This window comes from Anguilla rostrata, chromosome 4 (genome assembly GCF_018555375.3).
Source record: "Anguilla rostrata isolate EN2019 chromosome 4, ASM1855537v3, whole genome shotgun sequence".
In the NCBI taxonomy this organism is placed as follows: domain Eukaryota; kingdom Metazoa; phylum Chordata; class Actinopteri; order Anguilliformes; family Anguillidae; genus Anguilla; species Anguilla rostrata.
Genome location: NC_057936.1, coordinates 66,470,836 through 66,484,490, shown reverse-complemented (window position 1 = coordinate 66,484,490; position 13,655 = coordinate 66,470,836). Strand labels below are relative to the sequence as shown.

General features: G+C 48.1%; 1 protein-coding gene across 1 annotated transcript; it reads right to left on the bottom strand.

The window, feature by feature from the left end:
* Positions 1–2,004: 2,004 nt before the first annotated feature.
* On the bottom strand, positions 2,005–13,256 carry LOC135254234 (ADP-ribosyl cyclase/cyclic ADP-ribose hydrolase 1-like). Its single transcript, XM_064334387.1, has 11 exons — positions 12,667–13,256; positions 11,535–11,670; positions 11,129–11,252; positions 10,695–10,821; positions 9,457–9,595; positions 8,522–8,604; positions 4,620–4,693; positions 4,211–4,303; positions 3,499–3,585; positions 2,519–3,118; positions 2,005–2,473 (listed from the first exon to the last, which is right to left on the bottom strand). The coding sequence occupies exons 2-10, from the start codon at positions 11,578–11,580 to the stop codon at positions 3,034–3,036; spliced, it is 858 nt and encodes a 285-aa protein (XP_064190457.1). The 5' UTR covers positions 11,581–11,670; positions 12,667–13,256; the 3' UTR covers positions 2,005–2,473; positions 2,519–3,033.
* Positions 13,257–13,655: the final 399 nt, after the last annotated feature.

Sequence of the window (13,655 nt, the reverse complement as noted above, 5' to 3'; positions counted from 1 at the left end):
CGCACCCTGACCAACTACAGTGACAGTAAGGCTGAAACAGGGCAGTGCAAATTGCTTGGACACTGCTGTCAGGGGAACAGTGCTGCACAGGGATCTGTGAAGGATGTGAAGAATGCATGAGACAAGAACGCTCCTACAATCCGTGCCTTGTGTGTACATGGGGCGCAGACGCGACCGTGCGCACAGACAGGAGGTGGGGCGGGGTAGAGGCACAGACGTGACCGTGCACACAGACAGGAGGTGGGGCGGTGCGGGGTAGAGGCACAGACGTGACCGTGCACACAGACAGGAGGTGGGCGGGGTAGAGCGACACTGCAGCAACGACAGAGGTGGCCGGTGAGGCACAGACGCGAACATGCACACTGACAGGAGGTGGGGCGGGGTAGAGGCACAGACGTGACCGTGCACACAGACAGGAGGTGGGGCGGTGCGGGGTAGAGGCACAGACGTGACCGTGCACACAGACAGGAGGTGGGGCGGGGTAGAGGCACAGACGTGACCGTGCGCACAGACAGGAGGTGGGGCGGGGCGGGGTAGAGGCACAGACGTGACCGTGCGACAGACAGGAGGTGGGGCGGGGTAGAGGCACAGACGTGACCCTGCACACAGACAGGAGGTGGGGTGGGGTAGAGGCACAGACGTGACCGTGCACACAGACAGGAGGTGGGGTGGGGTAGAGGCACAGACGTGACCCTGCACACAGACAGGATGTGGGGCGGGGTAGAGGCACAGACGTGACCCTGCGCACAGACAGGAGGTGGGCGCGGTGAGCAGACGACTGCGAGGAGTGGGCGGGTAGAGGCACAGACGTGACTGCACACAGACAGGAGGTGGCGGGTAGAGCACAGACGTGAACGTGCACGACGATGGGGCGGGTAGGCACAGACGGACTGCGCAGACAGGGGTGAGGGGGGTAGAGGCACAGACGTGACCGTGCACACAGACAGGAGGCGGGCGTGTGAGTGTGCTTTGTGTCGTGTGTATGGTACAGGCTGCAGCGTTAGCTGGCTGGCGTCTCCCGGGTGCGCGCACAGGCGATGCGTGTGCTCTGTTCGGGGTTTCGGGTGCAAGCCTCACACACGCTGTATAAGATGGCGATTTGAGGCAGCCGCTCTCTCTCTCTCTCTCTCTGATCCTGCAGGCACACAGCACTACACACTGAGGCTATTGTGTTCTGTTCTTCTGTCCTTTTGTGTCCTGTTGTGTTTGACCTTTTTTTCGCATGTACCTTCATCATTGTGGTTGATATGAAACCGCTTAACACTGCTGGTTGGCACTGTGGTCAGTTGTCCTTTCCTTTTTTTTTTTTTTCCTCCCACCTTTTTAGTTTTTTTTTTTAGAGAAGACTCACCTCCCCCCTCTCTCCCCTTTTGTTTCATCTGTCTCTCTCTCTCGCGCTCTCTCTCTCTCTCTCTCGTCCTCATTGTGAGTGAGGTCAAAATACCTGGTTAATTTTTAGGCTGCTCAGATTGGTTCTGGTCTGAGGGACACGGGTCTGTGCTGCTGGCTTCGCCCTTCCTACGTGAGTTCTCTGGTTGTACCGTGTCTTAATATACCGACCTACTTTTTTTTTTTTTTTTGCGAAAGGACGCTGTGGTGTTTTTAAACGTGTTCGGCCTTGGCGTCGGTTATCGTGGCACGGCAGTCCTGTGGCGTAACATACTGATACACCAGATACGTCTCTGAGGAATTTCAAGTGAATGCAATTCTGACAGAGTAGTCATCTGCCTTGACAAGGGTCAAAGAAACCATAACCGGGTGTGACTACAACAGGCAATACTTCCTGTTAGACGGGTAACTTCCCAATACGAAGTATTCCAGACTGTAGTCCACTGGAAACTGTATGGACAAGAGATTGAGGCAATTTCAATATGTAAATATTCATATGAATATTGAAAAAATGAGGTCATTAGGTGAAACAATTATCTTGAGTATTGTCATAAAATGGTTTCTCACAAAATTGAATTAATGCTTTATTTGCTTTTTTATGAATATATTCTTGACTGCCGAGTCATCTCTCTGTGCCCTCTCCTAAAGTGATACTTCCTGTAAAAAGGGTGATAATTCCTGTACAACGGACAACACCGCCATGAAGCCAAGCACACTGCTCTCCTCTACCATCTACCAACCGCCATTTCCACACCACCCTCCTCTACCATCTACCAACCGCCATTTCCACACTGCTCTCCTCCACCATCTACCAACCACCATTTCCACACCACTCCCCTCTACCATCTACCAACCATCATTTCCACAACACTCCCCTCTACCATCTACCAACCGCCATTTACATACCACTTTCCTCTACCATCTACCAACCGCCATTTCCACACCACTCCCCTCTACCATCTACCAACGGCCTTTTCCACACTGCTCTCCTCTACCATCTACCAACCGCAATTTCCACACTGCTCTCCTCTACCATCTACCAACCGCCATTTCCACACTGCTCTCCTCTACCATCTACCAACGCCTTTCCACCACTCCTCTACCTCTACCATTTCCACACACATCTCACGCATTTACACACCGTTTTCCGGTGCTATCTACTGACCGCCAATACCATGAGCAACTGTAGCAACAGTAACAAGAGTATGACATTTTTTTTAAATCAACAGGCAGTGGCTGGCTGCTAGGAACAGCTTATGAGTATATACACATTATAAACACATTGACAGGCTGGTGCATTTAATCGCTTAAATCGGGCCATCACAGAAAGAAAGAGCACACCTTTCTGCCTTTCATTTAACAGAGCGCTGTTAGAAATGGAGCGTTCTCAAATTGCATTACTAAAATAAAACACGGCTATGGAATCCCACCCTAATTCACAACAAACAAATTATTAATTATTAATTCAGTGCTAATCATGAACTAATTATTATTAAATAATTTCTTATGTCAGTTAGTAATAATTAATAAAATATTTACATAATTTTCTGTGGTAAATTATATATACATCTGTCACAAATTCACTGTGTGAAAAACGTGCTGTTTGTGGCCTCCGTTCCTGTAGAGGGCGCTCTCTCCATGCTCTCAGTGTCCACGCAGCAGGCTGTTGCTGCATGTCTGGCAGGAGGACTGCCTGGGGTTCTGCATGCACTGGAGAATCTTCAGGGTCCTGTGGAGAACGAGCTTACTGGTGTACACAGTAAAATGCGCAGTGTTACATCAACTCTTACAGAGTACATATGGTGCCTACTGAACTCGAATGTACACTGTTAGGGTTGACTTAACACTGGACAGTTTACAGTGTGTGTCTAATTATCTAAGAGAGCACCTGCAGCGGTACAAGGTAGGGTGCAGTTATATAGAGTAGGGTGCAGTGGTACAGGGTAGGAGGGAGGAAGTAGGGTGTAGTGGTTAAGGGGAAGGGTACAGGGTAGGGTGCAGTGGTACAGGGTAGGGTGTAGGGGTTAGGGTACAGTAGGGTGCAGGGTAGGGTGTAGGGGGTAGGGTAGGGTGTACGGTGTAGGGCATGCACCTGAGGGCTCTACTCACACATCGCTGTCACTGCAGGTCCAGCGGAATCCTCGACGACTCAGGATTTTTATGAGGTCCAGGACAGAGCCCTGCGAGCATGATTCCCTAAAGAGACAGAAAATCACTTTACACTGTTACTCACACACCTACTAACACTTTACACTGTTAATCACACACCTAATAACATTTTACACTGTTACTCACACTACTACTAACACTGTTGCTCACACACCTAATAACACTTTACACTGTTATTCACACACCTAATAACACTTTACATTACAGGTATTTAGCAGACGCTCTTAATCAGAACGACTTAGACAACTTTTACACAGCATTTTACATTGTATGTATTTATACAGCTGGATATATATTGAAGCAATGCGAGTTAAGTACCTTACTCAAGGGTACAACGGCAGTGTCCTACCCAGGAATCGAACCTGTGACCTTTCGGTTACAAGCCCAGTTCCTTACCCACTGAGCTACACTGCTGCCACAGATTGAACACAGGGTGGGCCACGGCCACCTAAATAGCGCCCAGGCTCACCAATTTATCTCGAGTGAAACACCACACCCAACTGTGAATGCCCTCCTAGGCAGGGTTTAGCCCACAGTTTTATTTAAGCCCAGCTGCATGTTTCTAGCTATGCTGTTGGTGCAGAGATACCCCCAGCCCACACTAGCACACTGGGATGGCCTGCAGATATGGGGCAGAGAGAGCGGTACCCACAGGAAGGGGCCCTCCAGGTTGGCCACCACCTTGATGTTGACATGGTTCACCATGCGAGGGTTCAGGTTGTCCAGCTCCACGCTTCCAAACATGCTGCAGCAAGGAAGAACGCCTTATCGCCAGGGGTTACGACGTTACTTCGGAAACGCTCCCATCACAGCATCATGCGAAGTGTTTACATTACGTGCCATTGATTTGTAGAACAGCAATTTATAACTCCTGAAAAACCATAAAGGCGAGTGCTACAGCGCCCCACCAGGGAAGTGAAGGGAACTGCAGCCTCTTGGTCATACAGTTCAATTCAATTCAATTTTATTCTATAGCGCTTTTTACAGAGAACTGTCACAAAGACGCTTTACAGAGCAGCGAGGCGAGAGACGGAGCAAACCGAGCAGTAATTGTGACTCACCTGTCCCGGCTGAAGGCGTTTGGGACGGATCCGTTGAGCAGGACGGTTATGTTCCCACACGCCAAGGTGGCGAACTGTGGGCGGGTGGAGACGGGAGAGGCAGGACACGACAGACAGGTCACGACTTCCCCCGAGCCCTGCAGCGCTCGACCTTTAAGCTCTCCGCTCGCATAACCGGCTTTCCCTGCTCAGCTCCACAGAATGGGAGGCTCCGCTTTTTATTGCCCAAAGCTGTATGGGATGGGTTCGTATCGCAGCTGTATGGGATGGGTTTGTATCGCAGCTGTATGGGATGGGTTCGTATCGCAGCTGTATGGGATGGGTTTGTATCGCAGCTGTATGGGATGGCTTTGTATCGCAGCTGTATGGGATGGGTTTGTATCGCAGCTGTATGGGATGGGTTTGTATCGCAGCTGTATGTGATGGCTTTGTATCGCAGCTGTATGGGATGGGTTTGTATCGCAGCTGTATGTGATGGCTTTGTATCGCAGCTGTATGGGATGGCTTTGTATCGCAGCTGTATGGGATGGGTTTGCATCGCAGCTGTATGGGATGGGTTTGTATCGCAGCTGTATGGGATGGGTTTGCATCGCAGCTGTATGTGATGGGTTTGCATCGCAGCTGTATGGGATGGGTTTGCATCGCAGCTGTATGGGATGGGTTTGCATCGCAGCTGTATGGGATGGGTTTGTATCGCAGCTGTATTGCAGCTGTATGTGATGGGTTTGTATCGCAGCTGTATTGCAGCTGTATGGGATGGGTTTGTATCGCAGCTGTATGTGATGGCTTTGTATCGCAGCTGTATGTGATGGCTTTGTATCGCAGCTGTATGTGATGGGTTTGTATCGCAGCTGTATGTGATGGGTTTGTATCGCAGCTGTATGGGATGGGTTTGTATCGCAGCTGTATGTGATGGGTTTGTATCGCAGCTGTATGTGATGGCTTTGTATCGCAGCTGTATGTGATGGCTTTGTATCGCAGCTGTATGGGATGGGTTTGTATCGCAGCTGTATGGGATGGGTTTGTATCGCAGCTGTATGTGATGGGTTTGTATCGCAGCTGTATGTGATGGCTTTGTATCGCAGCTGTATGGGATGGGTTTGTATCGCAGCTGTATGGGATGGGTTTGTATCGCAGCTGTATGGGATGGGTTTGTATCGCAGCTGTATGTGATGGGTTTGTATCGCAGCTGTATGGGATGGCTTTGTATCGCAGCTGTATGTGATGGCTTTGTATCGCAGCTGTATGTGATGGCTTTGTATCGCAGCTGTATGGGATGGCTTTGTATCGCAGCTGTATGTGATGGGTTTGTATCGCAGCTGTATGGGATGGCTTTGTATCGCAGCTGTATGTGATGGGTTTGTATCGCAGCTGTATGTGATGGCTTTGTATCGCAGCTGTATGTGATGGCTCTGTTTCGCAGCTGTATGGGATGGGTTTGTATCGCAGCTGTATGGGATGGGTTTGTATCGCAGCTGTATGTGATGGCTTTGTATCGCAGCTGTATGTGATGGGTTTGTATCGCAGCTGTATGTGATGGGTTTGCATCGCAGCTGTATGGGATGGGTTTGTATCGCAGCTGTATGTGATGGGTTTATTTCGCAGCTGTATGTGATGGGTTTATTTCGCAGCTGTATGTGATGGCTTTGTATCGCAGCTGTATGGGATGGGTTTGTATCGCAGCTGTATGTGATGGGTTTGTATCGCAGCTGTATGTGATGGCTTTGTATCGCAGCTGTATGTGATGGGTTTGTATCGCAGCTGTATGGGATGGCTTTGTATCGCAGCTGTATGTGATGGGTTTGTATCGCAGCTGTATGTGATGGGTTTGTATCGCAGCTGTATGGGATGGCTTTGTATCGCAGCTGTATGTGATGGCTTTGTATCGCAGCTGTATGGGATGGCTTTGTATCGCAGCTGTATGTGATGGCTTTGTATCGCAGCTGTATGTGATGGGTTTGTATCGCAGCTGTATGGGATGGCTTTGTATCGCAGCTGTATGTGATGGCTTTGTATCGCAGCTGTATGTGATGGCTCTGTTTCGCAGCTGTATGGGATGGGTTTGTATCGCAGCTGTATGGGATGGGTTTGTATCGCAGCTGTATGGGATGGGTTTGTATCGCAGCTGTATGGGATGGGTTTGTATCGCAGCTGTATGTGATGGCTTTGTATCGCAGCTGTATGGGATGGGTTTGTATCGCAGCTGTATGGGATGGGTTTGTATCGCAGCTGTATCGCAGCTGTATGGGATGGGTTTGTATCGCAGCTGTATGGGATGGGTTTGTATCGCAGCTGTATGTGATGGCTTTGTATCGCAGCTGTATGGGATGGCTTTGTATCGCAGCTGTATGGGATGGCTTTGTATCGCAGCTGTATGTGATGGGTTTGTGTCGCAGCTGTATGTGATGGCTTTGTATCGCAGCTGTATGTGATGGCTTTGTATCGCAGCTGTATGTGATGGCTTTGTATCGCAGCTGTATGGGATGGCTTTGTATCGCAGCTGTATGTGATGGCTTTGTATCGCAGCTGTATGGGATGGCTTTGTATCGCAGCTGTATGTGATGGGTTTATTTCGCAGCTGTATGTGATGGCTTTATTTCGCAGCTGTATGTGATGGGTTTATTTCGCAGCTGTATGTGATGGGTTTATTTCGCAGCTGTATGTGATGGGTTTATTTCGCAGCTGTATGTGATGGGTTTGTTTCGCAGCTGTATGGGATGGGTCTGTTTTGCAGCTGTATGTGATGGGTTTGTATCGCAGCTGTATGTGATGGCTTTGTATCGCAGCTGTATGGGATGGCTTTGTATCGCAGCTGTATGTGATGGCTTTGTATCGCAGCTATATGAGTACTGCTGCATTTTATCCACCAATCAAAACGGAGTGACACCACAGAGAAGCAAAGCTGTCCCTAGAGAGCTACCTGAAGAGCTCTGATTGGCCACTTCCAATTATGAATCAGAGCCCTCATTGGTTGCTTCCACATTCTGAGAGAGAGCCCTCATTGGCTGCTTCCAATTATGAGAAAGAGTCCTCATTGGCTTCTTTCAGAATATGAGAACGCTTTCATTCGCTGCTTACAGCATATGAGAATGCGCTCTCATTGGCTGCAGTGTGGATCTAGGTTGAGCCGATCAGAACCCAGCTGAGCAGCAGCAGCTGCACACACACACACACACACACACACACACACAAAAGCCCAGATGCACAGGATGTGGATTCTGGCTTGTACATTTTTGCCTGATACACAGAAGACCTGGGCTCAAGACAAAGGATCCTTCAGGGAGCAGCCAGCTTTCAGCTGTCTCAGGCTTTTCCACAAGCACTGTTCACTGTTTATCACCCCCCCCCCCCCCAACTCTCCCTCCTCTCACTTGTCCGACAAGTCACATTTCACTCTGCGGAATGTACTCCGTCAGACATTTTAAATTAACCCCTTGTGTTCTGAGATGATAGTACACTGTAAAGGCAAAGCTGTGCCATCTGCCCGTTTCCCGCAATGCACCATTACATCACTGAGCAGTGTTCACAAGCCAATCACATTGAGCAAGAGCTCGATTGCATTTCATCGTTAAATTGAAATCCTATCATATGCCCGCCATGACGCATGATGTTATAGGAGAGGACACGAGTGCCAGTGTTCAAATTCACTTGCATCATACTCTCACTGTATTGGTTGAGTAATGTTTGCAGTCCATCATACTCTCTGGATTGGTTGAGTAATGTTTACAGTCCATCATACTCTCTCTGGATTGGTCCAGTTTGGTTGGTTGAAGTCTACAGTCCATCATACTCTCTGTGAATTGGTCCAGATCAGCTGGATAAAATGTATAGTCTATGGATCTGTAAGCTTTGTGTTCTGTGTGCTGGATGAATGTTTGCAGGAGGAAGTGAGAATTTCTTACATTTTTTGAAGCTTGCTTCCACAGGGAATACACAGGATGGTTCACACAGGTTGACCACATTGGGCAGGAACTAAAATTGAACCCTGTGACCAGAAAGAAACTTTGAGCAGAACCTGACTCAGCAGGCGGAGCCCATCTGCTGCTGGCTGGTACCTCTCGCCCAATGCATGCTGGGATAGGCTCCAGCACCCCTGCGACCCTGCCCAGGATAAGCAGGTTTAGATAATGCATTCATGGATGGAAGAATGGATGGATGGATGAGCAAGAAAATGACGGCGCATAAATGCCAATTACGTTATGTAACTGAAGCAGGGCAAGGATGGCTCTGTTGATGATGGGAGTTGAGTTGGAGGGCCAACAGGTGGTGCTGTCAGGTAAGGGGACAGGTAGAGAGCTGGAGCTGACTCAGCTATGTCTGGAGGAGGGTGCTCAGCCAGTCTTACGGCTTCCGCTCTGTGTATGTTTTGACTGTGGTAGCAAGAGACGGTCACCTCCATATTCCTCGTATGGAAATGTCCGTCTCTGCTACTGCTGAAACTCGAACTCTTTTGGCTTACAAACTCATTTGGCTTACAAAAAATAATATTCCTCAAAGGGGTAATGGGGGAACGTAGAACATGCATATGTAGCATAGCAGCGCAAGTATGACCAGAACTTCCCATGGAGACACATGGGTAACCTCTGAGAAACAGAAAACATACAGCAGGAGCTGACCATCTGGTTTGCAAATAGAACATCTGTGGTGTGAGAACACTGGTAATCATGACCCCTCTCTGTGAACTCCACACACCTTTAAAAATGCATCTTTTCAGCATTCAGGACTCGCTGTCAAGCACTAAAAAAAAACCGAAATCTTTAAACGCTTACGATATTAAAAATTCATCAGCGTACTTGTCCATGAAACACCGTTCGAAGAGAGGAAGGTCAGCCCGTACCTCGGTCCCCGTCGTCCTGCCCACACCAGACGAGGTCGTTGAACAGGTAGCCCGCAAGCGTGTCTTCCAGGGTCCAGAAATGGCGGGTGACCGCGGAGTAGCTGTGGACAAGCTTGTGGGTTTTGCTCCAGAACAGCAGCTGGAGAACAGGGAGAACAGAAGAGAGCCCGGTCCCTCACCTGAGCACAAACAGCCATGTAAAACAGCCCTTAAAAACTGCACAGTGCTCACCTGTAAAACAGCCCTTAAAACTGCACAGTGCTCACCTGTAAAACAGCCCTTAAAACTGCACAGTGCTCACCTGTAAACCAGCCTTAAAACGCACTGAGTGCTCACCTATGTAAAACAGCCTTAAAACTGCACAGTGCTCACCATGTAAACAGCCCTTAAAACTGCACAGTGCTCACCTGTAAAACTGCACGTGCCCAGCTGTAAACAGCCCTTCCAAACGCACAGTGCTCACCTGTAAAACAGCCCTTAAAACTGCACAGTGCTCACCATGTAAAACAGCCCTTAAAAACTGCACAGTGCTCACCTGTAAAACAGCCCTTAAAACTGCACTGTGCTCACCTGTAAAACAGCCCTTAAAACTGCACAGTGCTCACCTGTAAAACAGCCCTTAAAAACTGCACAGTGCTCACCTGTAAAACAGCCCTTAAAAACTGCACAGTGCACGCTGCAGTGCTTAGGAACATGAGCTATGAAACTGCACAGTGCACGCTGCAGTGCTTAGGAACATGAGCTATGAAACTGCACAGTGCACGCTGCAGTGCTTAGGAACATGAGCTATGAAACTGCACAGTGCACGCTCCCTCTGGTCTGCAGAGACCGTGCAGATGGACAGTACTGGCCTGGATAGTGTGTGCGTGGGCTGGGAATCTGTGGTATGCAGGATAGACTCAGTCACACTGAGCTTCAATCAAAAGAGAGCTACACTGCAGGAATTAGGAAACTGAGCATCACACTTTATGAACCAGTCAGAGGAGAGTTACACTGTATAAACCAATTAAAAGACAGCTACATTTAAAAAAAACAAAAACAAGAGTTACTCTGTATACATCAATCACAATCCAATTACACCATATGCACCAATCAGAGGAGAGCTACACCATGCCCACCAGTCAGGTGAAAGTTTTTCTGTTCCCTGCACACAGTGGCTCAACCCACGAGACTCCAGAAAAGGCCAGAACATTGGGCCCTTCTTACTGGGGTCCCCATGACAACATGGAGACACTCACCCTATCACAGGGCAGGGCCTGTGGCATGGTATGGAACATTCTTTGGTAGTCCCTCACTGCCACATTGCATGATGTCCTCCTCAACACCGCCTCCTGGAACTCTCTCCAGATTTCCTCACAGTCATACCTGTGCACACACACACACACATGCACGCACACAAACACAAACACACATATGCATGCACACACATGCACGGGCACACACAAACACAAATTAATGCATACATACATGCACACATGTACATTTACATATACACCCAGAAAGAAACACAAATATACGTAAATGTAAAATAATGCAGATTTTGTTAGCACACCTTTTTTTTTCGGAATAATTTGGTTCTGCTTGGTCACATAATAACAACATTTTTTGAATGTGTAGTTTCCTCTTGGACAGACTTCCTCACCAAGGGCTGTTTCCCCTTCCAACATTTTACCTGGAATTAGGTTGAACCAGAGTCACATAGTTGTAGCAGCGTCCGATGACGATTTCTTTCAGATTGCCTGTGGTCCCCATCTCAGCCCCGAGGGCTTGTGTGAGGAAAAAGAAAACCACCACACCTAAAAAAAAAAAAACAGGGGAAAGGAAGGAGAATCGCAGAGAAAAAGAACAGAAGGTGAAAAAATAGAGACACAGACAACGCAAGCAGTTCATATCTCCATCATCTTGAAAACTAGAGAAACACTGAGAAGGTGCAATACTGCAGGGGTCAAAGGTCTCAGATGCAGGAAGCCTAATATCATGTGATGGTGTCATTTCCTGTTCACACATTTAAGGGGGAGCATGGGGGGGGGGGGGGCAGGTTTCAGTCTCCTGTGAGTGACAGCTGAAGGTCAACTCACCACGAATCATGTCAGACGTTCGAGTGCTGAAAGGGTCAAGGTTCATGTGGACCAGGCCGCAGACTTTCCCCTCGGCAGAGAAGAGCAGACAGGGCAAGAGATCGCCACCTCTCCTTCAGCAACCGCGCCCGTGCGTCTGCAAGGCCCGGGACACACATTTAACTCCGATTTACTCAAAATTTAATCCTGGCTCAGGAGCGGCCTCCCGCCCCCTCCTGCAGGTTTTACACTTCCTGACCATGCAGGTCAGAGCTGGCTGCTTTCTGTTTTGGCGTTAGACTCTGTCAGCTTGCACAGGGAACTGAGCGCAGCAGATCACTGGCAAACAAGGATCGGTCTGGTCCCTCAGCAGACGTACTTGCGCGGCAGAGCACAAATTCTCCCATGACCACAGCTGTGCAGCTGAGAGCGTTTCTGAGCCAAGCGGAGTCTGAGGAACATGTTTTCAACACAAAAGCTGTTGCCCCTCTTGGGACTGGAACCAGCAATGCGTCCCACCATTCCACACCGTTAGCACGGATCAGTACCCTCCAAGCGCAAAACGAAATTACGTTAATACACTGTTACAGTGTTGCACTGATGTTATTATTTTAACACTGTTAGTGTTGCACTGATGTTATTTTAACACTGTTGCAGTGTTGCACTGATGTTATTTTAACACTGTTGCAGTGTTGCACTGATGTTATTTTAACACTGTTAGTGTTGCACTGGTGTTATTTTAACACTGTTACAGTGTTGCACTAATGTTATTTTAACACTGTTACAGTGTTGCACTAATGTTATTTTATCACAGTTAGTGTTGCAGTGATGTTATTTTAACACTGTTACAGTGTTGCACTAATGTTATTTTAACACTGTTAGTGTTGCACTGATGTTATTTTAACACTGTTGCAGTGTTGCACTGATGTTATTTTAACACTGTTAGTGTTGCACTGGTGTTATTTTAACACTGTTACAGTGTTGCACTAATGTTATTTTAACACTGGTTACAGTGTTGCATTGATGTTTTCATGCAACGCACAACAAAGTAAATCTAAACACAAACACACAACCAAACATGACGTCCCCTCTACCACGAGCACCACCACACCCTCAACAACAGCAAGACAGAGAGGCATGTCACATCTGTTACCAGTCCGTCAAACAGCAGGTCCCACTGAAATCCTCTTGACATAAAATAATAATAATTTATAAAATCCCAGAATCTCGTGAGTTGGAAATATCAGGCGATCCAGTGCGGAGATCCGAGCAGGAGAAGCCAGGCGGTGCTGGAGCCTCCCCGTCCTCCTGCCCTCACGCTCAGCCCCAGGGGCCCTGAAACGGGCCTCTGTTCCTGTCCTCGTCCCCGTGACACCCATTTCACTGTCTGAATGACGGAGGAGGCTGGGCTACCTAATCGAATTAGAAGGGGCATTTCTAAGAGACACAGTAATGAACAACATTTATCTTATTACTCCCTCTCTTCCTATATTGGACCTAAACTATATTCCATACTCCCTCTCTCTGTACAGAACTTGAGCAGTATTCTATACTGCCTCTCTCTGTACGGAAACTGAGCAGTATTCCATACTCTCTCTCTCTCTCTATGGAACTTGAGCAGTATTCTATACTATCTCTCTCTCTCTGTAAAAAACCTGAACAGTATTCTATACTCTCTCTCTCTGTACAAAACCTGAGCAGTATTCTATACTGTTTCTCTGTGTATGAAACCTGAGCAGTATTCTACACTCCCTCTCTGTGTACGAAACCTGAGCAGTATTCTACACTCCCTCTCTCTGTACGGAACCTGAGCAGTATTCTACACTCCTTCTCTCTGTACGGAACCTGAGCAGTATCTACCTCCCTCCTTACGAACCTGAGCAGTGTTCTACACTCCCTCTCTCTGTATGGAACCTGAGCAGTATTCTACACTCCCTCTCTCTGTACGGAACCTGAGCAGTATTCTACACTCCCTCTCTCTGTATGGAACCTGAGCAGTATTCTACACTCCCTCTCTCTGTATGGAACCTGAACAGTATTCTATACTCCCTCTCTCTGTACAGAACCTGAGCAGCATTATACACTTCCTCACTCTGTACAGAACCTGAGCAGTATTCCATACTCCTTCTCAAACACAGTTTT